At 46.2% G+C, this 26,192-nt stretch overlaps 1 protein-coding gene across 11 annotated transcripts in view; it reads left to right on the top strand.

Annotated features, from left to right (window-relative positions):
- The window catches only part of B3GALT5 (beta-1,3-galactosyltransferase 5), a 33,845-nt gene extending 8,158 nt beyond the window's left edge, over positions 1–25,687 (top strand). The window contains exons 2-5 of one of the 11 annotated variants that reach the window (XM_038141648.1): positions 1–49; positions 10,594–10,704; positions 22,560–22,658; positions 23,192–25,687. In XM_038141648.1, coding sequence (XP_037997576.1) covers positions 23,192–24,145 — 954 coding nt within the window. In that variant the 5' untranslated portion in view covers positions 1–49; positions 10,594–10,704; positions 22,560–22,658 and the 3' untranslated portion in view covers positions 24,146–25,687. Of the gene's footprint in view, positions 50–10,593; positions 10,705–10,827; positions 11,522–15,196; positions 22,470–22,559; positions 22,743–23,191 lie in introns of those variants that run through there. The other 10 variants (XM_038141585.1, XM_038141570.1, XM_038141618.1 and 7 more) reach the window with 10 other exon arrangements.
- The last annotated feature ends 505 nt before the right edge of the window (positions 25,688–26,192 follow it).

Here is a 26,192-nt window from a genome sequence, read left to right as displayed (position 1 = left end):
AAAGAAAACCCCAACAGTTGCCTTTTGGTCAAAAAAACTATGACTCCAGGTGAGTTGGAGCTTTTTGTACAAGGCATTTCCTCTGAAGGAGTTTGATTAAAAAAGTTCCACTAAAGCAAAAATCAGTGACCATCTTATATTTTGCCTAAATTTTTTTTTAAAAAGAAGTGTTTCCCCTCTGCAAGGGCTAGAAGACACCCTTTGTGTTGAGAAGATGCCAAAAAGGGAACTTCAAATTCCTGTAGCCCCTGCCCCTGCTGCCAAAGCTCAGCCATGCAAGCCCAATAAAAGTCTCCAGAGTGTTCAACTGCTTCAAGGGTTGATGGTTTCATGTCTGAACCCAACACTGACTGACTCCCGAAATGCAGGGAGCTGATTTAGTGGGTGAGAAGAAACAAGGACAGGTATATTTACTGCTCCTCTATGTTTTACTGCCCTGTATGAAAGATTAATGAGCTCTGAACTTGGGGGCAGCCAGTTTTCCTGGCCTGACTCACACTAAAGAGGAGCTGGAGGGGGTTCTGACACCCCCTTGTCTGGGTGAGCACAGCACACCCTGATCTGGGTGGGTCATGTCTGTGCTCTCCTGAAAAAAAAAAAGAGAGGTTGAGAGGGGAAATATGAACTAGAGACCAGATAAAATGCAGAGCAAGTTGTACTATCTGCAGATTTGTTTTTTTTTAATATTCTTTTCATAGAATCACAGAATCGTTGAGGTTGGAAGAGACCCCTAAAATTATCCAGTCTCACTATCAACTCAGAGCCACCAAAATCACCCCTGAACCACGTCCCCAGGTGCCACATTCAGACCCCTCTTGAACACTTCCAGAGCTGGCAGCTCCACCACTCCCTTGGGCAACTCATTCCAATGCTTGACCACTCTTCCAGTGAAAAAAGTTTTTTTCTTATATCTAATCTGAACTTCCCTGAGCACAACTTGAGGCCATTTCCTCCCATTCTTTCCCATGACAGTCATTTTTCAGGTTTAAGAAATGCCATTCATATAAATCCCCTGGCAAGGAAGCTCCCAGAAATAAATCTATAAACACTCAGCTGGGCACTGCCCTTGTGGTGGACAGCTTGGAGCTGGTGTTTCGTGGGGCAGAGCGAAATAGAGATGAAGTAAAACAAAAAAGCTGTGGCCATCCTGGCTGCAAGATGACCTGAACTCTGTAAGGGGGCAGGGAGCAAAGATTGGGGCCATCACCTGTGGGATTGTGTCCCTCTTCAGCTTGGTGCTTGAGCAGGGTCTGCTCCACCAGCCATTTATTTTATTTAGTGACTCTTAAATATACTCAGGGTGTCCCCCTGGGCAAGGTGAGGGATGCAAGCAGCAGCCCAGGGTGCAGAAATGAGGAAGATCCTCTCCAGAACCAGACATCCTTCACAGAGGGAATGTTGGTCACAACAACCCCGTGGAGCTCCAGGCTGGGCAGAGGGGCTGGAAAGCTGGAAAAGGCCCTGGGGGTGCTGGTGACAGGGCTGGACACCAGCCCAGGGGTGCCCAGGTGGGCAAGAGGCCCCTGGCAGCTGGGCTGGATGAGGAATTGTGTGTCCAGCAGGAGCAGGGCAGGGATTGTCCCTCTGGGCTGGCTCTGAGAGGCCCCTCGAGGGCTGGGGCCAGTTCTGCTCCTGCAGGAGAGACCTGGAGGGGCTGGAGCGTGTCCAGGGCAGGGAAGGGAGCTGGGAAGGGGCTGGAGCCCCAGGAGGGGCTGAGGGAGCTGGGAAGGGGCTGAGCCTGGAGCAAAGGAGGCTCAGGGGGGACCTTGTGGCTCTGCACAAGTCCCTGCCAGGAGGGGACAGCCGGGGGGGTCGGGCTGTGCTGCCAGGGAACAGGGACAGGAGCAGAGGGAACGGCCTCAGGCTGGGCCAGGGCAGGCTCAGCTTGGCCAGCAGCAGGAATTTGCCCATGGAAAGGGAGCTCAGGCCTTGGCAGGGGCTGCCCAGGGAGGGTTGGAGTGCCCATCCCTGCAGGTGGCACTCAGAGCTCTGGGCTGGGGACAAGGTGGGGACCAAAGCCTGGACTGGATGATCCTGGGGGTCTTCCCCAGGCTCAGTGATTCCTGGTTCTGTTTCAGCAGCAGCTGGAGCACACAGCAATGGCACCCTGGGCATGGGGAGGGTTCAGCCCTGCAGCCCCTGCAGGAGCTGCCTCTCCCCTCTCAGGGTGACATCCCCTGCTCCAGCCTGGATCCTCACCCACCAGATCCCTGCCCCAGGTGCCTGACAAACCCTCAGAAACACAGAGAAAACGTCAGAAGCTGACCACTGAGCAGATGTGAGGTGTGAGTTAAGCAGCCAGGAAATCATGGAGAAGATGGACGTGTGGTTCACCAATACCCACTGTCATCCACCTGAAAAAAAAGCCCAATCCAAAACCCAAAACAGAAAGAAAAGTGTTGTTTTTTTAAATGTATAAGTATTTAAAAAACATTGATAAGTATTTATGGAGTCAGGGGTATTACTCAGTTTACAAAACTGCTGAAAAAAATGCTTGGAGGGAACAGAAAATTGTGTAGTAGAGCAAGTGGGTGGAGAACTGTACTGACAAACATGGTTTCCCCTAAAAAAAAATAGGGGAAAAGAGTTATAATTTTATTTCTGATGCTGACATGGCAATAGATCCGTTCCAGATATAAGAAGTAAAATAAGAATATAAATATAAATAGTATAAATATAAATAAGAATATAAATAAGAAATAAATGTTCACCAAATGGCATTTTTTTTCTTCTGTGAAAAACACATTTCACTCCTTGGAATTCATCTTGAAACAGAGTGGAAACATTTCAAAGAGTCACAATATCAAAAATATTTCATTTCTGTTGAGCTTTTAGGAGAACTTTTTTGAATTTCCAACTTCTTTGAAGGCAACATTGCAGCACATTTCCTTTGCATCCCATTTTATACCAGCGCTGTGCCCAGCAGCAGATGAACTCGTGATCAGCTGGATTTGGAACCTTCTGCTCTACACAGGGCTCTGCAGGACACGTGCAAGGCAGAGTGGGCTTTATTTTTTAAATTTGGAAACTTTGGTATACTTAGTTTCAACCCAAATGACCCGAAACGTCCTTCCTGACAAGCCCTTGTTTTGAACCAGATCAAAAAATATTCCATTTGGACATCTTCCCCTTGGCTTTTGCTCTCTTGCTGGCCCAGAACAGGAAGAGGCTGATAATAAATTAAAAAAAAAAAAATAAATAAAAGCACATTAAACTCAGCAGCTCAGAAGCATCCATTTATGAGAGCCACAACTGAGTGAACATTTTTTGGCACTTCAATCAGGCTCCATCACAGCCTCCATCTCCTGCCCTGCCCCAGATGAAGGTGCTCAGATCAGTCAGGGCTGGGAAAACATTGGAGGCAGATAAGGCTGGGAGGAAGCAGTGGGAGTTCTGTTAAACCTGGGTTTAAGTCACTGTTTCCCGGGGCTCACATCCTTGGCTGGGTGTTGTCCTTCCCTCAGGGGTTCAGGGGACAGAGCTCTGCCCTTTCCCCAGGGGAGGCTGCAGATTCCCTGCTCCCAAAGAGGGTCCCAGGCATGGATGCAGATCAGGCAGCAGATCCCAATGCCTGGGCTCCATCCTCGGACCTGCACAGCTCCAGGGTGACCCCTGGCCTTCCCCTGGACTTTTCATGACTACTCACTACTGACCCTTTCCCTTTTCCTTTCTCCCTTTCCGTTTTTCATTTTTTCCCTTTTTCTCTTTTTCCCTTTCTTCCTTTCTCTTTTTCCTTTTTTTCCCCTTTCCATTTTTCCCTTTCCTTTTTTTCCTTTTCCCCTTCTCCTTTCCCTTTTTCCTTTCCCCTTTCCTTTTTTCCATTTTCCCTTTCTTTTTTTCCCAATTTCCCTTTCCCCCTTTCCCTTTATCTCTTTCCCTTTCTCTTTTCCCCTTTTCCTTTATCTCTTTCCCTTTTAGTTTTTCCCTTTCCATTTTTCCTTTTCCTTTTTCCACTTCCCCTTTTTCCTTTCTCTTTTCCCCTCTCCCCCCCCTCCCTTTTTCCCTTTCCTTTTACCTTTCCCCCTTTTTCCTTTTCCTCCTTTCCCTCTTTTTCCATTTTTCCCTTTTCTTTTCCCTTTCCCCCTTTTTCCTTTTCCTCCTTTCCATCTTTTTCCATTTTTCCCTTTCCTTTTCCCTTTCCCTTTCCCCCCTTCCTTTCCCTGTCCCGCTTCTTTTAATTTTCTCTCTTTTTTTTTTTTTTCTTCAAATTGAAGAAGGTTTCTTTGGCCAACAGGGCAAAAAAAAACCCCAAAAAACCAAAACAAAACCACAAAGACGTGGAAAACCTTCACAACCTTCCACTTAATTGTGCAGTGGGCAGGGACAAAAAAAAAATAAATCTGCTTTCCTTATTCCTTCAGGCAGAATGTGGAGCATGTGATTTGATTGCCATCAGTGCCAGGGCAGAGCTGTGTGCCTGCTGGCAGTTCTGGGGGGCTCAGGGGGTGTCACACCCCCAGCTGTGCCCAGTCCCTGTCCCTGCATGTTGGATTAAGCCTTTTCCTGACCCAGAGAGGCATTTAGAAAACTTTTATTCTGTTTTTAGTTTCATTTGGAGGGTGAGATAGATAATACAGGTGTTACAATTCACGTTGCCACAATCAGAAACCAACTATTTCCTAATTACAATGCACTGTCAGTTTTTGCCACCACGTGCTGCAAATGCCTTAAAGCCAATCATCTAAAATGACTCCTTGTGGGTCTTTAATACAAGGCATCTTTCATAGTTCTATTTCTCTAAAGTATCCAGTCTTTTTTTTGTAAGGCCATTCTTCGAAACTTGTTTTTAGTTCCATTTCTCTTTTAACAATGTCTGTCTCACTCTGTGGTATTTTTAAGGCAGTATTTTTTATTTCAAGGTTTGCACACAGATGCCCACTATGTGAGCCTTCTGTCAGGCTTTGAGAATTTTCTGTAAATCCATTTGCCACTCCTGCAGAATGTGTCTCGCACAGACATGCCAAGGGCTCCATCCCGGAGAGCTCCAGGCAGTGAGGGTGAGGTTGAGCTGCACTTTTCTGGTGGCCCCAGCATTTCATAACTTGCACTGCTTATTGGAACAAGCCCCGTGCCTTTGTTAAAGCCTGAATGGCTCAAAGCCATTCCAATGGCTCCAAGCCTAATCCCCCCAAAGCAACAGGAGGGATGTGGGAAGGGCTGGAGGCACTGGAGAGCACCAGTGCCACGCTCTCACAGAATTCCCAGAATTCCAGAATCACTGGGTTGGAAGAGACCTTCAAGACCATCGAGTCCAAGCCAGTCCCAGCACCTCAAATAAACCCTGGCACCCAGTGCCACATCCAGGCTTTGTTAAACACACCCAGGGATGGGGACTCCACCACCTCCCCGGGCAGCCATTCCAGAACTTTATCACCCTTTCTGGGAAAGCTTTTCCCTGATATCCAACCTGTATTTCCCTGGTGCTCTGCCAGGTGCTGGCCTCGTGCTCCAGGAGGGGTGGGGAAGTGGAGGGAAGAGTCAGTGGGACTCAGGCCCTGGAAAGCAGCACAGGACACGGGATGGGATCAGCTGAGAGGGCTCAGCCAGCCAGGGGGATGAGGAGGAGCTGCCTGCTCCATGTAGGTCATGGCTGAGGTCAAACCTCTGAGCCCTGCTGGTGTGAGGCTGTGGGGATGAGGGTGAGGATGGGCTGAAACCCAGAGGGCCCTGGCTGCCAGCCCCGAGCCCATCCTCAGAGGGCAGGGAGAGCTGAAAGCCGTGCAGAGCCAGGGTTCACCCTGCTCTCTGAGGTGCTGAGATGGCTTTGGCATCCTCAGGGAGGATTTTGGGATGAAATCCTTCCCTGGGAGGGTGGGCAGGCCCTGGCACAGGGTGCCCAGAGCAGCTGGGGCTGCCCCTGGATCCCTGGCAGTGCCCAAGGCCAGGTTGGACATTGGAGCTTGGAGCAGCCTGGCACAGTGGAAGGTGTCCCTGCCATGGCAGGGGGGGGGCACTGGGTGGGCTTTGAGGTCCCTTCCAACCCATTCTGAGATTCCATGACCTTATCAATGCACCCAAATATCTTAAAGGCAGGTGCCAAGGGGATGGGGCCAGACTGTTCAGTGATGCCCAGCAGCAGGACAAGGCAAAAACTGCAACACACAAAGTTTCCTCTGAATGGAAAACTTTCCCGTGGGGGTGACAAAGCATTGGAAGAAGCTGCCCAGGGAGGCTGAGGAGTTCTCTAGAGATTCTCTGGAGATGTTCAAAACCTGCCTGGACATGATTCTGTCAGCAGGAAAAGCCTTTCTGTGCCCTGAGGGATGAAAGTAGGAGTGGGGGCAGCCCCAGGAGCACTGATGGGTACAGGAGTCAGCTGTGGGGATAGCACACAACGCTGGCTGCCCACTCACCTTGTTAACTGCTGCTGCTGAGAGGTATTTGGGCCTTGTTTGCACAAGCTGTAGAAGAATTTTATGTATTTTAATCTCATTAAGTGAGCATTGTTCCAGCCCCCCTGTGGCAGAGGTGCTGTTATAAAATCAGGGAGTTTAAATCATGCAGAGTGAGGTACCTGGTGTGTCTTGTCTATCAAAGTCCCTGCACCATCTGCCAAAGGTGTGGGTTTAGAACCACAGAATCACAGAATGCTTTGGGTTGGAGGGGACCTTAAAATTCATCTCATTCCACCCCCTTCCATGGGTAGGGACACCTTCCACTGTCCCAGATTGCTCCAACCCTATCCAATCTGGCCTTGGACACTTCCAGACATTGGGCAGCCACAGCTTCTCTGGGCAAAGCCCATCAATTTTGCATCAGTAGAATTATAATCCTGTAAATCTGAGAGTAAAAACCATTTTGCTGCCTCACAAGTAGCTTTTATTGGAAACAATTTTCCTCATATTAGATCGATCTGCACTGCTGTTGTGTCTTTGTAGCATAAACTGCACCCATTGAAAGCCTGAGGCTGTTATTTCAACAAAACTCCTCCTCCTGACTGAAATAAATCTGTAGATTTCTGCAGAAAAATCTTGAAAAGCTCTGCATGAACATTGGGTTTGATTTCGCATTAGAGCGAATATCCTTAAAGCTCCCAGTGCAGTCAGGCACCACCAAAACATCCCATTGCTACAGCAAGTGGCAGAGTGTAAATCAGTGACCCTCTTCATCTGCAGCAGCTCTGTGCCTGCCCCCAGGGCTGCCTTACCAGCACGTGTGCTCAGAGAAACCCAAGGACAGAGCTCCTACTCACATTTTTCATCCTGGTGAGAAAGCAAAACGCAGCAAACCTCAAGCCTGTGGCATCCACATTCTCTGAACAGAGACTTAATTCTCTCTCCCAGGTTTTTTTCCTGGAAAAGCACAGAGAGAAAAAGGGGGCCCAGCAGAAGAATTGCAAATGCAGTCTTCTTTTAATTTTTATTATAATAAGAATTAATAAGAATTATATCACAATAAGAATTAATTATATTGATGATATAATTATTATAATAATTATCATAATTATAGATATTATAATAGTATAATAATAATATATTAATTATATTATAATAAGAACTAATTGTAGCCCCAGCTCTCTTCATTGAGAGCAGGCAGGCACAACTTCCTAAAGATATTTCCCGGGAATCACAGCGAGGAACCTCAGCGAAGGAGGAAACAATTCTTATCTCTATTCTCTGCCCCTGTGGTTTTTGCACATGTGGAATGTGTTATGGAGATATTTTGCCTGAAGGGATTTGTCAGTTGGATTCTGCTGAGGGTTGTTTTGTTTCCTTGGCCAGTTGTGTCCTGGCTGTCTGGAGACAGTCACGGGGTTTTTTTTTTAGTGTGTATCTTTGTATAGAATCTCTTTAATATAGTTTAGTATTCCTGTAATATAGTGTAGTTTTAATAAAGCAATTGTTCAGTCTCCTGAGTCAGTGGAGTCAGATTAGAGCCAATTATTCCCCACTGGGGGATCACTTGATTCTACCATACAAGCCCAGCCAAGCAATGGCATCTTTTGGTGGGTGTTTGCAGCCTGACCTTGTCCCTGCCTGCCTCACACTCTGACAAACTCGGGTATGGAAATCTTTACTGTCCCTTAGCCAGGCCATGTCCAGCCTCACTTGTCAGAGATGACAACACAGAGCCACCGATGCAACCAGCAGCTCAAGGTGCTGCTTTTCTGCTTGAAGAATGGATGGGAGCTCTGGGGGCTGGGTTTGGGGCTGAGTGTGGCTTGGAAGGCAGAAACACCCCTTGGTTCAGGCAGAATTTTAAATCTTAGGGGGTTTTTTAGCCTGGAGAAAAGGAGGCTCAGAGGAGACCTTGTCACTCTCTGTGGCTCCCTGACAGGAGGGTGCAGCCAGCTGGCTCCCAAGTGACAGGACAAGAGGGATTGGCCTCAAGTTTTGCCAGGGGAGGGTCAGGTTGGACATCAGGAAGAGTTTCGTCACTGAAAGGGTGATTACACATTGGCAGGGGCTGCCCAGGGAGGTCTGGAGTCCCCATCCCTGTTGGTGTCCAAGGAAGGACTGGAGGTGGCACTCAGTGCTCTGGGCTGGGGACAAGGTGGGGATGGGGCACAGCTTGGCCAAGATGATCCGGGAGGACTTTTCCAACTTCAATGACCCTGTGAATATCCTGCTCCATGAGCCCCATCTCCTTCTCATCCTCTGAACAGCATCCACCACACTCTCTTTGTTTTTTTATTTTTTTTTAATTTGATCTGGCCTCTTTTGATGACTAAGGGAACAGGAAGATTACAGTTTAAGTATATAATTTTCATTTGATGTGACAGGTTAAAGCTATGTGCATTTAGAGCAGGCTTAGATTATTTTAGTTCAATTGCAACACTGATTTAGGCCCTGACTCACTCTTTGAGGCCTGATTTCATGTAGATATATGTTGGCTTACATTTTCTGCTGGTGAAATGCAGGCACATGTGTGCATTACTCTGCTGAAATGCTGGGGAAGGGCTGCACTCACACAGCAAACAGTCCTGAATCAGAGACAGAGAGGAGTCGATTGTGCTTGTTGGGTGTTTTTTTTTTCCCCAGCACGAAGGCTGGATATTCCAGGGTTTATTTTCTGTCCCCTTGTGTCCCTCCCAGACCTCTGCCCGTGCAGTGAGTGCTTTGAGGCTGAGTGCCCTGGAGCCTCCCTGCCTTTGCTGGCAGCTGGGCAGCCTAAAAACCGTGGAGAATTAGCAAATTGCTGAAACTCAGAGCAGGCTGGGAGCAGTGACCTGGAGGTGCCTGGCCGGGCTGGAGAGAGTGCAAAGTGCTTTTTATGGATTGGCAGTGCATTCTGCCCCTGGGAGCCCTCCCTGCAGCGCTGCCTCCAGCTCTGGGTGCCCAGCATGAGAAAAACGTGGAGCTGTTGGGATGAGTCTGGAGCAGGGACACCAGGAGGAGAGGCTGGATAGAGCCAGCCTGGGAGAGCTGGGACTGCTCAGCCCGGCGGAGAGAAGGCTTCAGGGAGACCTTTGAGCCCCTCTCAGTTAATGCTTTACAGGAGAGTGGCAGAGGGGCTTTTCACAAGGGCATAGAGTAACGGGCCAGGGGAAATGGCCATGAGCTGAAGCAGGGCAGGTTAGAATAGATATGAGAAAGAAATTCCTCCCTGGCAGGGTGGGCAGGCCCTGGCACAGGGTGCCCAGAGCAGCTGGGGCTGCCCCTGGATCCCTGGCAGTGCCCAAGGCCAGGTTGGACACTGGGGCTTGGAGCAGCCTGGCACAGTGGAAGGTGTCCCTGCCATGGCAGGGGGTGGCACTGGATGGGCTTTAAGGTCTTTTCCAACCCAAAACATTCTGTGATTCCATTATTTTCATTTTAGGGTGCTCTGATGGCAGCCAGTGTATTGTGAGATGCTCAGCAGCAGTGTGGGCAGAGGTTGGGGCCCCAGCCCCAGCACTGTGCTCCTGTTTTCCATGGGAAAATGCCCATTTCCAGGTGGAGGGCAGATAATTTGCATGCAGAAGCTTTTGTGTGTTCAGTAGCTGTCGGACTTTGTTGGCCAGACTGTGACAAAGGAAGTGTTAGCACTTTCCCAAAACTAAAGGCAAGGTTTTTTAGGAACTTGGAGTACACAGGAGAGAGTCATGCATGCAGAGGGAGGCACAGGCATTCTTAGGTGCCTTAGCTAATGCTTCCTAATTACAGGAAACTAAAGCTACCCGGGAGTGGTTTTTTGAATAATTAAAAAAGAGAAAGCTTTTGGGGCAGTCCTTTCCGCAGCAAATCTAGAAGTGGATCTGGAACTCTCTTCTCCCTTGCGTTCCTCCTGCAGAGCACACCAAGCAAACGGCGTTTTGTGTGTCTCCTTAACTACATCTCTGCATCTCCAGCCTTGGAGTGGAGGGGGAGGAGAAAGGGAGCTGCCAGCAGCTCGCAGTGATTGATTTGTCTCGTGTTTTCTTATGCTGCGCTCCAACAACCTGTTTAAAAAAAAAAAAAAAAAAAAGAAAAGAAAGAAAGAAAAAAAGACAATGACAAATCAAAGCGAATATTTTCTCCCTAGAAATTCCAAGTGCCCCCTGGATCATCTCTGGGTATTTTGCTATTAAATGTGTGGCTTTATCTGTAACATTTGTCTGGGAGGTTTGTTGGGTTTTTTTTGTTTGTTTGTTTGTTTGTTTTTGTTTTTTGTTTTTTTTCCCCTCTGCTGTAGTTTGCAGCGTTTAGAAGAGAAATTTAGAAGAGAACAGGAGCCATTTGCTTCACTAATTGTTGTGGTGTGACGCTGCCGCTGGTTGCTGTCACCAGGGGACAGTTCACAAAGGTAAAAGCATCTCTCCACGTGCTCCCATAGTGGAAGTGGCCCTGGGAAGGGACCGGGGTGTCCTGCCTGGACTCGCACTTTGCCCTGACCAAAGGCTTGGGGCTGAGGGCTGTCCTGAGCCCGGGGGTCCAGGGAAGGGCTCAGGGATGCTGTCGTCTTGGCGGCTGCCGGGACGGCGCAGGATGGGTCAGCTTTGCTCCCCTCGCTTTCCCCTTTCCCCGGCGCGGTGCTTTTGCATTTGGATGTCATTGCCCAGCAGGAAAAACCCCTCCGGGGGTGCCTCATTACGGGTTTTGGAGCTCGGGGGGATTTCTGTCCCGCTGAGCGAGTCGGGGGCTGTGCTGTCGGTGGCTGGGAGCGCCCGGCCGAACTTTCCCAGCGCCGGGAGGAGCCGCCGCTGCTCTGACACGATCCCCAGCTCCTGGCAGGACGCTGCTTCCCCACCTCCCACCCAAAACACCCTCAATAAAACCATTTACAGCCAGCTCCTAACCTGGAGCAGAGCTTCAGTGGGTCTGCTACCCACGGCAGAGAGGGAGGGAGGGAGAGAGGGAGGGAGGAGGGAGAGAGGGAAGCGGCAGGCAGGGAGTTCAGGTTACCGCTGCCGCATCGCCGCCTTCCTCCGCTTCTGCCTCCGGAGCCGGGCCGAGGATGAGCCCCTCGCTGGGGACAGGGACACAGCGGAGGGACAGGGACACAGCCGGGCAGCTGTAGCCCCGCAGATCCGGGCGATCCCGCCGGGAAGAGTCGCAGCCGCCCGAGGATGCGCTGCGGGCGCCCGGGGTGAGGAGGCGCCGCTTCCTCCGGCCAGCTCCAGGTAGGAGCGGGAGCAGGGACTCCCTGCTCTCCCTGCTTCCCTGCTCTCCCTGCTTCCCTTCTCTCCCTGCTTCCCTCCTCTCCCTGCTCTCCCTCCAGCCCTGGGTGTGCCCTCGGAGCCGCCGCTCCGACTTTCCCAAACTCTCCGGTGGGTGGGGAGGGGGAGAGGAGAGGGGGATGCAGGTGAGACCCTGCCTGGAAACCGGGATCAGCATCCAGACCTCCCTGTCCAGGGATGTCCTTCCCCTGGTAAAACGGGTGCCCTGCACTGATTTGGGGGTGGTCACGTTTCTGACTTGCCGGATTTTACGGGGGAATATTTTGGCAGCCCCGCATAAAGACCAGGATCAGTTAGGACAAAGCCAGGGCAGTGTTCTCCTCACTGTCCTGCTCGGATGAAATGCTGAAAACCACAAGATCCACGAGGCACAGGTAAGTAATTAAAAACGCAGCCACTAGCCCTGATCCCACAAACATCTCTGTGTATAATCAGCACTTTTAAAGCCAAGTCGTTATTGACAAAGGATTTGCCAGCATGAGGGCCCCATGGTTGGATTTGTGTGCCTTTGCCCGGGAAGATTTTTTCCTCCCAAAGTACCAGACTTGACGCTTGAACAGGCACATGAATGCAAAGACAGTTCAACTGGTAGAGGAGTACAAAGTTCCAAACGCCAAAAAATGACTGTGCCAAGAGGCAGAATGGAAGAAAAGGGCAAAGCATGGGCACCAGGCTCACCAGCTCCAAGTGCTCCCCCAGCTTTAGATTGGACAAAAAATCCATCTGCAACATAACATCCTGACAGGTCCTCATCCTACAGGGCTGAGCAGCAGTCAAAGATTTAGCAATGGTATTGGAATATCTTTATTGGCAAATTTTCCCATTTTAATTTTTTTTTTGAACTTGCATAATTATCACTTCTCTTCAGTGCTATTTTACTTCTTCCTTCGTGTATCTTGAGACTGTTTCCAAGGGAGAAGAGCATTCTAACTGAAATACCATTTTCAGTTTTATTTCTCTTTTGCATTAAGATGAGGAAAAACAACCAGAAGTACTACTTGTAAAAGAGGGTGCAATAAATAATTTGGTTTGGGGGCACAGGATTTCTCAGAGAACTGGACTTTTGGAGTCCTGGCAGAGGCAACAAGAGCCCGAGGAAGAAATTTCCTCTTTACTCTGTTTATGAAGATAAGAGGAATGCGAGCTGGGTTTTATTCCTGTTCAGCACAATGAAGCACACGGGTTTACACAGGGTCAGGTTGCTCTGATTCATCCCTGTGGACAATTGCTTATCTGTGCCGAGATCTGGGGTTTGGAATGGAGCAAGGAGGATAAAATTGCTGATTCATGAGGCCATTCTGAAATGAGTTAAAGATGCCCATTAGCATCAGGGATAAAAGGAACATGGTGGTATTGTAGGAATAGAGGGAGCATTAGAAGGAGAGTCTCTTAGCATTGGGGAGAAATCCAGAGGGATGGCTGGCACTCAGCAGGTGAAGGGAGGACAGAGACAGGAGGAGGAGAAGGCTTTTAGGCTGAAGGTTTGGGAAAAAATACTACCAAGATGAGAGAGATAGAGGGAGTGCCCCAGGGCACTGCTCTTTTCCCTGCCTGTGACAGAGGATGCCCGTGGCTGGCTGCCTGCCAGCTGTGTTTGCATCCCCTGGGCAAGTGGAACAAGCCAAAAGTGTCCAAATATGCTCCTAAAAAGGACACAAAGCACCTGCAGTGGGGGTTGGACTGCCCTGGGTGTCCTGTACATTGTCCCTGCATCGATGGTCTGAGCTCTCCAACAGGACGCCTCCAGCCCCCACTGCAGCATCTTCTCCATCCTGGAAAAAGGATCTGGCCTTCGTAATACCCAAACCGAACATTTTTGTGGGTGTTTAAGGGCCAGGATTCATCCAGAGAATTTTGCAGGTGGCTTGGAAAAGCAAGCTGATATTTTAAAATAGAAGCAAGCTTCCTTAGCTTGGCTAAAGTCCCTGGGAATGTATTTCTTTTTGACTCCTCAGTTGCAGCACTTATTTCCTGTGACATTACCAGAGCACTGGCACCTCCTGCCAAACTGTTTCTGTTTGAGTCGCTCCAAGACACAAACTTTTTACTGGTTCTGAGAGCAAAACTGCATTTAGGTCTGAGGATGCTTTTTTGGCTTTTCAAAACAGATGTTACGAGCAAGTTGGGTGGATGAGGTCAGGGTGCATTAAGAGCTAATGGCTCTTGATTTGATTTTTTTTTTTTTTTTTAATAAGGAGGAAGATGCATCCTCTGGTTCAAAAGATTCCTGTGCCACAAAGGCCTTCCCTCCTGCCGTGATCTTGATTTTCCTTTAGGCATCTGGGTAGGGACAGAGGCAGAACCCAAGGACACCTGCCCTGGGCCACTGCAACCATTTTAATAATGGAAATTTCCACATCCCAGCTGACGCTTCTGGATCTGAGCTGGAAACACTTTTCTGAGTGGATGAGGCCCACAAAAGTTTGTTTTTCCTGTAAAAAACAAAGATGCAGCTATTAAATGGAGGAGTGTTGCCTGCAGGACCCCCCCTGTGCCTGAGTGGCCCTGTTGGAGTTGTGTTCTGCAATCTGCTGGGACTGTGGGTAACCAGTGACTGTGGACTTACCACCAGTGAGTTGCCCACTGTGGCCCAGAAAATGCAGATCAGAGGAGGAAATGGTGCAAATTTGCCTCTGAATGGGCGAGGTTAAGGAGTTATTGTGGGTCAGGTGGCTCTTCTGAAACAGCCTCATAGCACCATAGGGCAAGGAAGTGAAACTTGAAGGGACTCTTGCTCAGGTACTGAGCAATTTAACCAGCTTTAAACCTGAATTTTTAAAACCTGAATTTCAACCAATTTATATTTTTAAATTTCTCCTTTTTTTTTGACCATGGTTTTTCTTTGATTGCTGTGAAAAAATGTTTCTTTGGTTATTATTGCTGTTTATTTAGGCCATGTTGGCCATGCATATATGGTAAATGGTATTTCACTTGGCTTACATTAACCTAGAATGTAACACCTCCCTCCAGTTTTTCTGTCTCTAGAAAATTCATAACTTCACTTGTTTCTACTGTACATATTTTTCTTTTAATTATTCTTAATTCTCTCCTCATGAAAACCCAAAGCGGTAAATAAAAACCAGCCCAACCTTCCACAGAGAAAATTCAATCTGCAGCTGGAGTCACAGGGTCAATCAGCTAAATGGGCATTAGGAACATAAAGACAGAGCAGAAGCCAGGCCACCTAGTAGGATTTGCAAATCCACAACAGTAATGCTCCTTTTCTATCTGGTCTCTAATTGATGGCTCAGGGTCTGTGTCAGAGTCACTGCCTGGACAGAAAACATTTCTGGAGAACCAGAGGCTCATTTTAAAAGCTTAAAACAAAACCCAGCCCTCAGACCCCTTTTTTTTCTCATGCAGATCCCATCACAGCAGGCCTGGGAGGAATTGGGGAAGCAAGACCCCCTCCCACCACAGTAGCACTGAAGGAAAAAATGGGAGAAAAACCAAAGAGATGAAAATAATCGAGACAAAAACCAAAACTGCAACAAAACGAACAAACTCAAACAAACAAAAAAAACCCAAAAACAAACAAACAGAAACTCAAACTGAAAAAAAACCAAAGAAAACCAAAGGAAAAAAAAACCCTAAAAAAAATAAAACCCAACCAACCAACCAAACAAAAACCAAAACAAAACACGAAAGGGAAAAAAAAAGCAACCCAAAAAAAAAAAAGGAAAAAAAAAAGGAAAAAAAAATTTAAAAATGTAGAGGATCTGGCCATAAATAATGAGCCCAGGAACTCAGTGCTCAAGTGATAGAAACTGGAGTGTGTGGAGAAGAGGAACAGTGCCTTGCTCTGTCTTGCTGCTGGACTGGCAAGGAGCTGGTGAGAGGTATCAAAGGGAAAAAGGTTCAGAAAGTACAGCACAAAAAGTTCTTCCCTTTGTCCTGCACTTTTTTTTTTTTTTTTTTTTTTTGGGTTTCTGCCCTTTTTACCTGCCAGTTTGGGTGAGCACACTGTTAATTCATGAAACTGTTGAGCCAGGCACTGCTGAACCCCCTGGATCAGCAGAAATGTCATTTTGGAGAGCTCCAGACTGGCCCCTGCTCCTCTGAAACTCTTGCATTTAGGAAAAAAAAAATGTTTCCTGCTGTTCTTGACATTTTCTTATTATCTGTGTGTGCTTAATCCTTCTCTGTGTCATGCTGAGCTTATGAAAAAGCAATTTAGGGGCTTTATTCCAAGGAAAATTGGGAGTTAGCAGCTTTTCCCAGTCCTCATGCACGGGCATATGTTACATGCAGTGATTAGGAAAGGCAGAAGGGAACAGCACTGCTGACTTCAACTGTGCAGGATCTGGGCTTGGAGCTCCTGGCCCCACTCTGAAGTCGTGCCTCTGATTTCGGGGCTGCAGCTATTTGAGTCCTGTTACAGAGCAAGGGCTTTCGCAGGTGGTCCAAAGCACTTTGATCATTTGTGGTTTGGGTTTTTCCCTGGCTGATGTGTGTGGCCCGGGTGCAAAACATCAGCAGCCGTCTGCTGAACCTGACAGCAGCTTTGCCCCAGAAAAGGTAAGCAAAGTCACTTCTTTAAACTGATATTTCCAACCTGCTCCTCAGGGGGACTCCAGACCTACTTCCCTGCCTCTGCCTCGGGCCAGACTGCTCTCCCTGAACTATCTGGCACACAGCCCTCATCTCCTGGTGCTGTTCAGATAATTACACTCATTAAAGGAGATGTCAGGTTAATTCTGATGCAGCAATTGGGCTTTGGCACAGGAGGTACCACGGCTTGATCTCTGGCAAACACAGAGGAGTTCCACCAGGGTCAGAGGTGTGAGCAGAGGGACCCTAAAGCCGACCCATGGCAGGGCGTAGGAGGGATGAATCTGGTGGAAATAGGGAAAAAAAATTAAAAATAAGTAAACAAATATAAATAAAATAAATTAAAAAATGGGAAAATTAAAAAAAAAATTAAAAATAGGCAAAACAGGGAGTGCTGCTGTTTGGGATTGGGATCCCAGACCTTCTGGCCACCTTCTTCATAGGGTCCCAATGATAAATAACACAGAGAACAAACATTTCCACTTCCCCTGAAGCTGCTGAATAGAGCTTAAAGACTAACTGGCACACAGAAAGATAAAACGATGTCGAGGCGTGTCCAGAGGGTGACAAAAACGTGTCTGGGACAGTGGAGGAACAGGTAAAGAGGCCTCCAGTGGGTTTTTGGCAAATTATGGAAAAAAAGAAGCAACAGAAAGAAAGTTAGAGAAGTTTATCCCTGCTAATTTTGGTGCCATTTCTGGTGAACCCACACGGGATAACTGCCTGGTGTCCCCTGAGGCTCCGGGATTTTCCATGCTGGCGCTTCCCTGGAGAAATTCAGATTGCCCCAGGTTCATTTGGGACACAGGCAGGATCCCACTGTGACATTGAGGCATTCTCTTGAGTTTGGGGATCCTGCCAAAAGACACCTGAAAATTGGCATTTTGGAATTGGGTACTTTAGAGTTTAACATCTTGAATATCTTGGGTTACTTTGATGTTTTGAAGCTTGATGCTCTGGTATTTTGAGGCAGAATTATTTCAGTATTTTGGAACTTGGTATTCTAATATTTTGAAACTGGGTTACGTTGGTATTTTGGAACTTAGTATTTGAATATTTTAAATGTGTGTTACTTTGGTATTTGAAAACTTGGCTCTCTGGTATTTTAAAACAGAGATTTTGAAACCTGGTTTTCTAATGTTTTGGCGGAACAGCTACCAGCATTTAGATTGCCAATGAAAAAATGAAAGTTTAAGATTTAGCTGTAAAGTCCTGTGCATAGAGAACTGAAAAGGCCAGCTGCAGGCATAGATAAGAGAGAAATAAAGATAAGAAAACATTTGGGAGGAAGGTAAAAGTTGCCTGGCTCTTATTTTCATGGGACAAGCCTCAGATGGTATTAGAACAAAACTACCAAAAATCCAAGAAATGGATGGTTTTAATACAGGTAAACTATTTGACGTTGCACGGGCAGTGTATCAAAATGTGCAAATCCAAAAAAAAGAAAAGAAACAACAGGAAAAAAATATACAGAAAATGATAGCAATTATAAAAGAAAACAGCAAAAAATTCTTACCCCCAGGGAGCAGCCTTGTAACAAGGGAAGGGGTTCAGTTCCTCACTCTTCATTGGGAAGATTGGGAACTAATCAATACACAATTGACAAAATAAATATAAATATTGGAAGTGGGAGCCTGCTCAGGTAAAACCCAGGACTCCTCCAGAGCCTCTCATGGCAACAGCAGAGCCTCTGGTAACAGCCACCCTAAGAAATGAAAACCTGGGATTTTTAGTAGGCACAGGAACCAATTCTTCACTATTAAATACCAATTATTCACTATTAAATACCAATTATTCAGTATTAAATACCCTGCCAGGGAAGTTTAGGGATGCCTCCATTACAATCACTGGTGCCACTGGAACTCGTAAACTCTGCCCTTTTTCAAACCACTGAAGTTCAAACTAGGAAAATCATAAATAACCCCTCAATTTTTGCACCTGTCTAACTCTCCAAAACTGTTATTAAGGAAAAAAAAAAAAAAAACAACAAAAAAAACCCAACAAAACTTACTGGGAAAATTGCGTGCAAAAATCAAGTTTCAGGAGGGAGACATTGAAATTAAGATCCCCAAGTCTAAATACATGTAAACTTCAATTTTTACATTACCCTGACTTCCCAATCTGCACCTGTCCCAAAGAGAATTAAGGGTGCAGTAATCCCCTTTGTGTGGGCCAGGGAGATTCCTGGAAAATCAAAAAGAGCAGAACCTGTGAGAACCAAATTAAATCAGACAATGGCCCGGTAAGACAAAACCAATATCCTTTAAAATTAAAGCATTGAAAAGGCTCATTACCTAAGATTAAGACAATTCTAAGGTACGAGTTTGTTGGTGAACTCCAATTTTGCCAGACAAAAATGTTTAAAAGTAAAGATTATCAGTTAGTACAAGACTCAGGAGCAATTAATAAGATTGCTAACTAACCCAAAAATTGCTAAATTTACCAAAACACTCATAACCACACTTAAAAAAAAAAAAAAAAGGTAAATAAATAAATAAATAAATAAAATTGGCTCACTGTAATAGATTTAAAGGAATTTTGGATTGTTGATCCACCCTTTGTATGGACTTTAAAATATTTTATATATTAATAGCCACATATAGTTTATAGCCATGAATACTTTTAAATACAGAAAGACTTTTAAATACAGAAATACTTTATTATACGGCCTGATGATACTCAGGCTGCTTTCAAATGACTTAAAAAGCCCTAATGAGGTCTCCAGCTTTGGGCTTCCTAGATCCTGTGAAATCTTTTGAATGATTCCCTCATGCCAAGGCTGGCTCAGCTGTTTGTGAGCAGTCACAGCTACAGAGCTGCAGAGATGTTAAACCAGAATATGGCACAAAAATTCATCAGTTAATCAGAGCATTATATTCTAAATTTCAGCCAGGTGGATGGGCAGTCACCCCTGCTGGACAAGGAATAGTTTCTGAGGGAATAAAGTCGGGATGGAGGCTATGAAATATAGAAACTCTCCTGGAGATAATTGGCAAATTGACTTTAATGAACTTCCATGCAAAGAGAGCTGTACATTTCTTTTAGTGGATCCCTGTTCTGGGTGGCCTGAAGCATTTCCCTGTTGCACCAACACGGCAAAAGAAGTAGTGAAATTATTTCTAAATCAAATATTTCCATGCTTTGGAGCTCCTCTAGGAATGTCCTCAGACAGAGGGTCTCGTTTTATAGCAGGAACTGTGGGACAAGGTAGCAAGGCCTTGGGAATCCAGTGGGATTTACACACTCCATGCTGGTCACAAGCCAGTGGAAAGGCAGGAAGAATGAAATACACTATTAAACTTAAATTGTTATCCCCAGCCAGGATAAACTCGAGGGAAAAGAATGAATAGCCTTGCAACTGGAGTATTGCTCACATCTGTAAGATGTATCTCAATAATTCACCAAAATCTTTGCTTGCCAAAAACACCTTTGGAGTTTCACGGAGGGGCTCGACATGAAAATTCCTACGAAAATTACAAGTAGCTAAGGTATTAAATATAACTGATTGCTGGATATGTTCTCAAGGCATGTTGGTAGGAATGAGGCTCCACAGAACCACGTGGCCTTAAGGAAAAATTTGCCAATATATGACAAGAAATTTACCCTTACATCAGGGGTGAGTTTGAAGCCCAGCAGACAAAAATGGATAGAAAAAGCAAGAGAAGAGTGGCAGAAAGAAGAAAACTCTTTGATGAGGTTGGCTTAACTCATGGCTGCCAAGCTGGGCACTGCTACAGAACGCATTTGTGGCAGTCATTTGTAACCACTGCAGAGTGTTTACCTGTTTGTGTTTACTTGTTGTAACCCTTTGCGCTGAAAAATGAAAAGTCAAGTCTTGTGACTTGCCTAAAAGAGACAGTCTCAAGAAAAAAGGAGGGATTTGATAAATAACAAAGAGAATGAAACATTTCGGCTCCCCTTAAGCTGCTGGGAGAGAGCAGAGTCTTTTTTTACGTGTTCATTTCAGGTGAGTGTGAGAAGAGGCTGCTGCTCCCCGCATGTTTGGTGCCAGGATTCCATGCAAGCCACAGCTGCAGAGACCCATGAAGTGCCAGTCAGCTAAAGAAAAGTCTCTAGGACATGAAAAAGGCAATTTTTTGGCAATGCCCTTCACAAAATATTTTGCAGTTGGAACAACAAGAGATGGAAATAGCGTGGAGATAATTAAAACCTATGATTTCTGACTGAGAGCACACAGAAAGATCAAATATTTAATCATGAAAAAGGACTTTATATAAAACATGAAATATTTATATAAAACATGAAATATTTCATCATGAAAAAGGACTTTATATAAAACCAGAAATATTTGTTTTGATGCAAAATGGGGATGGGAGGGGGGCTCAGCATCTCAGGGGTAAGGCGACAATACCAGGGTGATTTAATTCCCTGATACAGAAACTTCAGTGCTCCATGGAACTTCCCTGACTGCATTAACATAAAATGGTTTTAGTGTTCAGAAACATCCTTGTTCATCTGAAAACAAGGATTGAATGGATGGTTTTTGAAGAAAAATGGCCTTGGCAAGAGGAGGAAGCTCGTGTGGCTCTGTCACCCCTTTCCCTTGGAGTTCTCCCAGTGAATGCCAGGTTGGACACTGGGGCTTGGAGCAGCCTGGCACAGTGGAAGGTGTCCCTGCCATGGCAGGGGTGGCACTGGATGGGCTTTAAGGTCCTTTCCACCCCAAACCATTCCGTGGTTCTTCTTACCAAGGCCACTGCCCATCCCTTGATCCCTACACAGGGACCAGCTGGGAGAGGATGCATGGACACGCGTGCCACTTGCAAAGCTTCTGAAATGCAATGTTTCCAATTTGCATGCATCTGGCAGCATTTGCATTGCCCAGCTGTGTGTGTTTGTGTGTTTTTGTGTGTGTACAAGCCGTGCTCCTTCACACATGGGCTGAAAGGGGAAGGCAATCTGGCTCTGGAAAGAAAAAATGGTAAAGGTGGGAGGCTGCTCACCCAGCTGTCCAAAACAAAGACATTTTAAAAGTTTTTTTAAGATCTGTTACCAATGCTGGGAACAAAAGTAAATATTGGTCACGTTACATTAGTCTGATTCTACTGAAATCTTGTAAAATGGTTGTTGTGTGTTATGGCACCTTGCTCTTGGATATTTGTGAAAAGGTTTTAATGGGTTTTAACAGAACGTTGCTCTCCATGGTTTCCTTAGCTCAGTGTTTGGTTTGTACATGTTCTGGAATCTCTGTAACAGAGAAATATCAGACTCTCAAACTGTCTTCTGTGAGCTGGTGACAGCAAAAAAAAAACCTCTGTACATCTCCACGGTTAATCTCAAAACACCTTCCTGTCCTGAAAACACAATTCAGGCCGTTCATGTGCTTCCTCCCAGGCCACTGAAGAATGTGAGAACAGATGCAGAGCAGATTTTTGTTCAATTTTTTGTGTGTACATATACTATAACTGCACAGGTATAATCTCACACCATTTTCCATTTGTATTTAACTAAAGCAGATGTAAAGTTAATTACAAGATTACTGTGAGCTATAAATACGAGAAAAAAATATCAGATCTGAGGAATACTCTATTTAAGGATAAAATGAATTAAAATATAAGTGCCAGAAGTACTTTTGAAATATTGTCAAAATTCATTAGTGAATCATTGCAAAAATGCACTTCACTGTGGGAGCAGTTCCAGTAAACCAAGACTGCAGTTCTCCTTGTTTCATGCTTTTGAGAATTCCCACTGAAGTCAATGGGAGTATTCTTGGGGGTAAAAGGAGCAGGATTTGGTTCCAGGGACATCTGGCTGGACTTCCACATGAACTTAAATCCTGCAATGCAAACCTTTTGATTGCCTGGGAAGGGGAATTTGAGCAAAAGGAAGGCACTGAGGTGATCTGGGGGAGTCTACACGGAACATTCCTGGTCAGAAGGCAGAGATTTCCATGAAACCTGCAGCTCTGGCCATGGTTAACTTGGTTTGCTGTGTTTTCAGCTGGGGAGCCAGACACATTCCTTTTTAAGAAGGGGGAAGGTGGAAGGGTTGCCCTTCCCCTGGTAAAAACTGCCCCATCCTGGTGCTCTAAAATAGCAGCAGGGCAGCCTGTGGCTCACTGGAATGAGCAACTCAAGCCTTAAACTCCTCTCACCAGGTTCATTTATGGAGATGTGTAATATTTTTGGCACTGTAAGGATCTGGGGTTTGCTTTGATAATTTTCCTCTCACTCAAAATTTCTATTAGATTTATAGCCAGGTGTCCAGCTCATGAATCTCTTACAAGGTTAAATGAGTGAACATTGTTGCTGTTTGGATCTTTCTCACTTGAAAAGGGAAAGGGAATAGGAGAAGCCCCTTCTCACCTCAGCATGTCCTGGTGAGTCACTCAAACTCTGCACAAGCTGAAACATCCAAATAATGTGACCCACTGCTGTTTTGGTTCTTTTCTTTTTTTTTTTTTTTTCAGAGCAGCTGACCCAGCTTCAAAAATGTGACTCATGGCCCCTCCAGCAAAAGGATCAGGAGCAGTTTCTGGGTTGGTGCAAGAGCCCCACAGGAGACAAAGGTGATGAAGATGAGAGGAACCTGGCTGGGTGTGCCCCTGGGACACCTGCTGGCTCTGAGACACAGGCACAAATGGAGAAACATGGTATTTAAACAAAACAAAACAAACCCAAAAAAAACCCCAAAAAACCAAAATGCTATCATTGTTATTCTCTGCCCTCTGAGATGGATACATAAATCTGCTCCTCTCTGGCCCTGGTGACTCTAAACTTGGTTTGTAGGATGCTAAAAATGGGGAGGGGGCTTGAAGCATCAGCCTGGGTAACCTGGTGTCAGTGGACACGCTTGTGTGGGTTTCTGAGGACACGCTGGCCTGGAGGGCAGATTCAAGTTAAGGCCAAGTGTGAATCTGCCAGCAGAACATCTCGTGGGGGTGACAGGAGGAGAAATGCAGGTGGCTGAGCGCCCTCAAAGAGCAGCTTCCTTTTAGAGCTGCCCTGGCTTTAAATCCCTGTGCAGGGACTTGGCAGAGGAGCACTGAGAGGAACCAGAGATTATTTTTATGGATGTGCTGCTCCTTCTTGTTCCTTTCAGATGGATTCCAGAAAGTTCAGGCTGTTTGTCTGCCTGGTGGGGCTCAGCAGTGCCAGCATCTGGGTTTTCCACACCTGGACTGAATTCTGTCTGTTCTGTGAGAGCAGCCAGGGTTACCTGTTCCCCACGGAGACTTTCAGGAGGATGGAAGGGAACTTCTCCCAGCTCCCAGATGTTGACTGCCACAAGAACCCTCCCTTCCTTGTCCTGCTGGTGGCATGCTCCTTCCAGCAGCTGGATGCCAGGATGGCCATCAGGCAGAGCTGGGGCAAGCAGAGGACAGTGGCTGGGAAGCGCCTGGTGACGTTGTTCCTGCTGGGGAGCCCTGTGGATCCCAGCCAGCAGGCTGACATGGCTGCTGAGAGCCAGAGGTACAGAGACATCATCCAGAAGAACTTTACAGACACCTATTACAACCTGACCCTGAAGACCATGATGGGAATCGAGTGGATCCACAGGTTTTGCTCCCAGTCCAGCTTCGCCATGAAAACCGACACGGACGTGTTTGTCAACGTTTTTTACCTCACCGAGCTGCTCCTGAGGAAAAAGAAGAGCACTGGATTCTTCACAGGCTTTTTAAAACTGCACGAGTACCCCATCAGGACAAGAGGGAGTAAGTGGTATGTGAGTAGGGAAGAGTATCCAGGAACCACCTACCCACCCTTTTGTTCAGGGACTGGATATGTTTTATCCAGCGACGTAGCCAGCCAGATCTATAACATTTCTGAGAGTGTTCCATTCATTAAACTGGAGGATGTGTTCATAGGGCTGTGCCTAGACAAACTAAAAATTCAGCTGGAGGAGCTTCACTCGGAGCAGACGTTTTTCCCAGAAAGGATCAGGTTCTCTGTTCCTCGCTTCAGGAAAATCGTGACGTGCCATGGAATAAAACCAGCTGAGCAGCTGGGCTACTGGAACCACTTGGTGGCAGCCACTCAAGGAGGAGTGCTCTAGCACCTCCCCTGCTCCACTCAACAGACTGAAATTCTCTGCTTTTACAGGGCTGCTCCCCACTCCAGCAAACTCCCAATTAACTCCAGCTCCGTCACGTTAAAGGCTTTAGAAATGGTTATTTGAATCACAGAACCAGAGAATTGTCAAGGTTGGAAAAGATCTCCAAGATCATTGAGTCAAACCTTTGGCTAGACACCACCTTGCCAACTAAACCAGAGCACTGAGTGCCACATCCAGTCATTCCTTGAACACCTCCCTGGGCAGCCCCTTTTAGTGCTCAACCACCCTTTCTGTGAAAAAATTCCCTACTTCTGCCCAAGAACATGCAAACCTCCTTCTATCCCATTCACTCCCACCTCTGTGCATCCCTCCTCTACACAAGTTACAATTATTATTTTTTTCCTGAAACATCCAGGCCTGCTAACCCACCCTCCAACTCTTGCTGCCAGAGGCCTGGGAACATTTCTGCTGTGCCAAACAAAAAAGTCAAAGCACTTTTGTTCAGGGAATAAAATCTGCACCATCTTCCCGGTCGCCCTTGATAAATTACTGCACCCATCTGTGCAGGCACTTCAGGGATGATATTTGTAGCTGTCAGGATGCTCCCTCCTGGCACAGGGAGCTGCAGCCCTGCCCTTGCAGCCAGCTCTGAGTGGGCTGAGCTGCATCCTGGCACAGATCCCTCCAGTCTACACCAATTTTTTTTTGCAGAGATGGTGGAATCTGCCCGTGCAATGCTCTCAGGACAACCTTGGGCACTGCAGGTCACCCGGTGGAGGTGGAAAAGCTGCTGCAGCTGTTTCCCTGTGTGTGCTTCCTGCTGAAAATAATCCGTGGTGGAGCCAGTGCAGGGTGTCCTGCTCTTCCTGTTAAAAGAGACCCTGGAGACATCTTTTATATTTGTGTCTCACTTTGATTGCCTGAGCTCTACTGTGAATGGTTTGCCAAGGCTAAACTAGAGTCACTTAGAGTGATTTAGACATTTTTTTTTTCCAAGGAGAAACTGGGTGTGTGAGGGAGAAGACAGGAGGATTTTTCTCTTTTTTTTTTAACAAGACCTAGTGGAAAATGTGCTCAAGTAATCATTCAGGCTGGGAGCCCTATTTCTTATTTCATTCCCAAGCAAAGACTCATGAAATCTCTGGGATGATTATAAGTTTCAGAGATAAGGAGAGGGGTCTTTACAGCAGATGCTGAAAAATCCTTCAGGGCTCTGAGGAGGGAGAAAGGAGCTCAGAAATCCTCCCTTATGCAATGGTCCTGTTTGATTTTCCTGCAGGCACAGGCAAGGTCATTGTTATCAGCATGGAATGCCTGTAATGACTGTGGGAAGGGTTTTTTCTATAATTCAGTGAAAGTGGAGCTGTTCCCAAGGGGAGCTGAGGGGATCCAACATCCAGCATGGAAAAAGCATGGAAGAAAGACAGGAAAACAGACTTTATTGTTTTGGAGTTATTTATTTTTATTGTTTTTCTTTTCATTGAAAAGAAAAATTCTTCTTTCTTTTCCTTCCTTCCTTCCTTCCTTCCTTCCTTCCTTCCTTCCTTCCTTCCTCCCTTCCTTCCTTCCTTCCTTCCTTCCTTCCTAAATCCTTCTTGGCAAGGATTTCCCAAGTATCTTGTTTTACTTGCCCGTGTCTGAAGAGCAGGGTAAATATTTTCAGCAGGAAGATCCTGAGAAGTGTTTAATAATGGTCATAATATATTATTTATTTTCCTCTGGTGTAACCTGAGATCATGCACTTATTTTTGACCACTGATGATGAAAGAAGCAATGTTTGTTTATCAGAAGAATGGTCTTTTTCATTTTAAGCTTTTAAAATAAACTTTTAGTATTTTATTTAAAGAATTAAAATATGTAAATAGCTGAATTTTGCTTAAAATTCAGCTATTTTTTAATACTTTAGCTGCCTTCAGAAGGCACGATGGGTCAGACTGATAAAGCCAAGCCAAGATCTTTTTAATCACTATTCTTTCCATGAAATGTGCAGAAATATCTCGTGTCATTCATTGCTGTTGTGCCCAAGGTGCAAACTGGTTGTTCCTTT

The sequence above is a fragment of the Motacilla alba genome, chromosome 1 (assembly GCF_015832195.1).
Source record: "Motacilla alba alba isolate MOTALB_02 chromosome 1, Motacilla_alba_V1.0_pri, whole genome shotgun sequence".
Taxonomy (NCBI): Eukaryota; Metazoa; Chordata; class Aves; order Passeriformes; family Motacillidae; genus Motacilla; species Motacilla alba.
The sequence above is the reverse complement of the archived record's forward strand: the minus strand, read 5'-3'. Positions and strand labels throughout refer to the sequence as shown.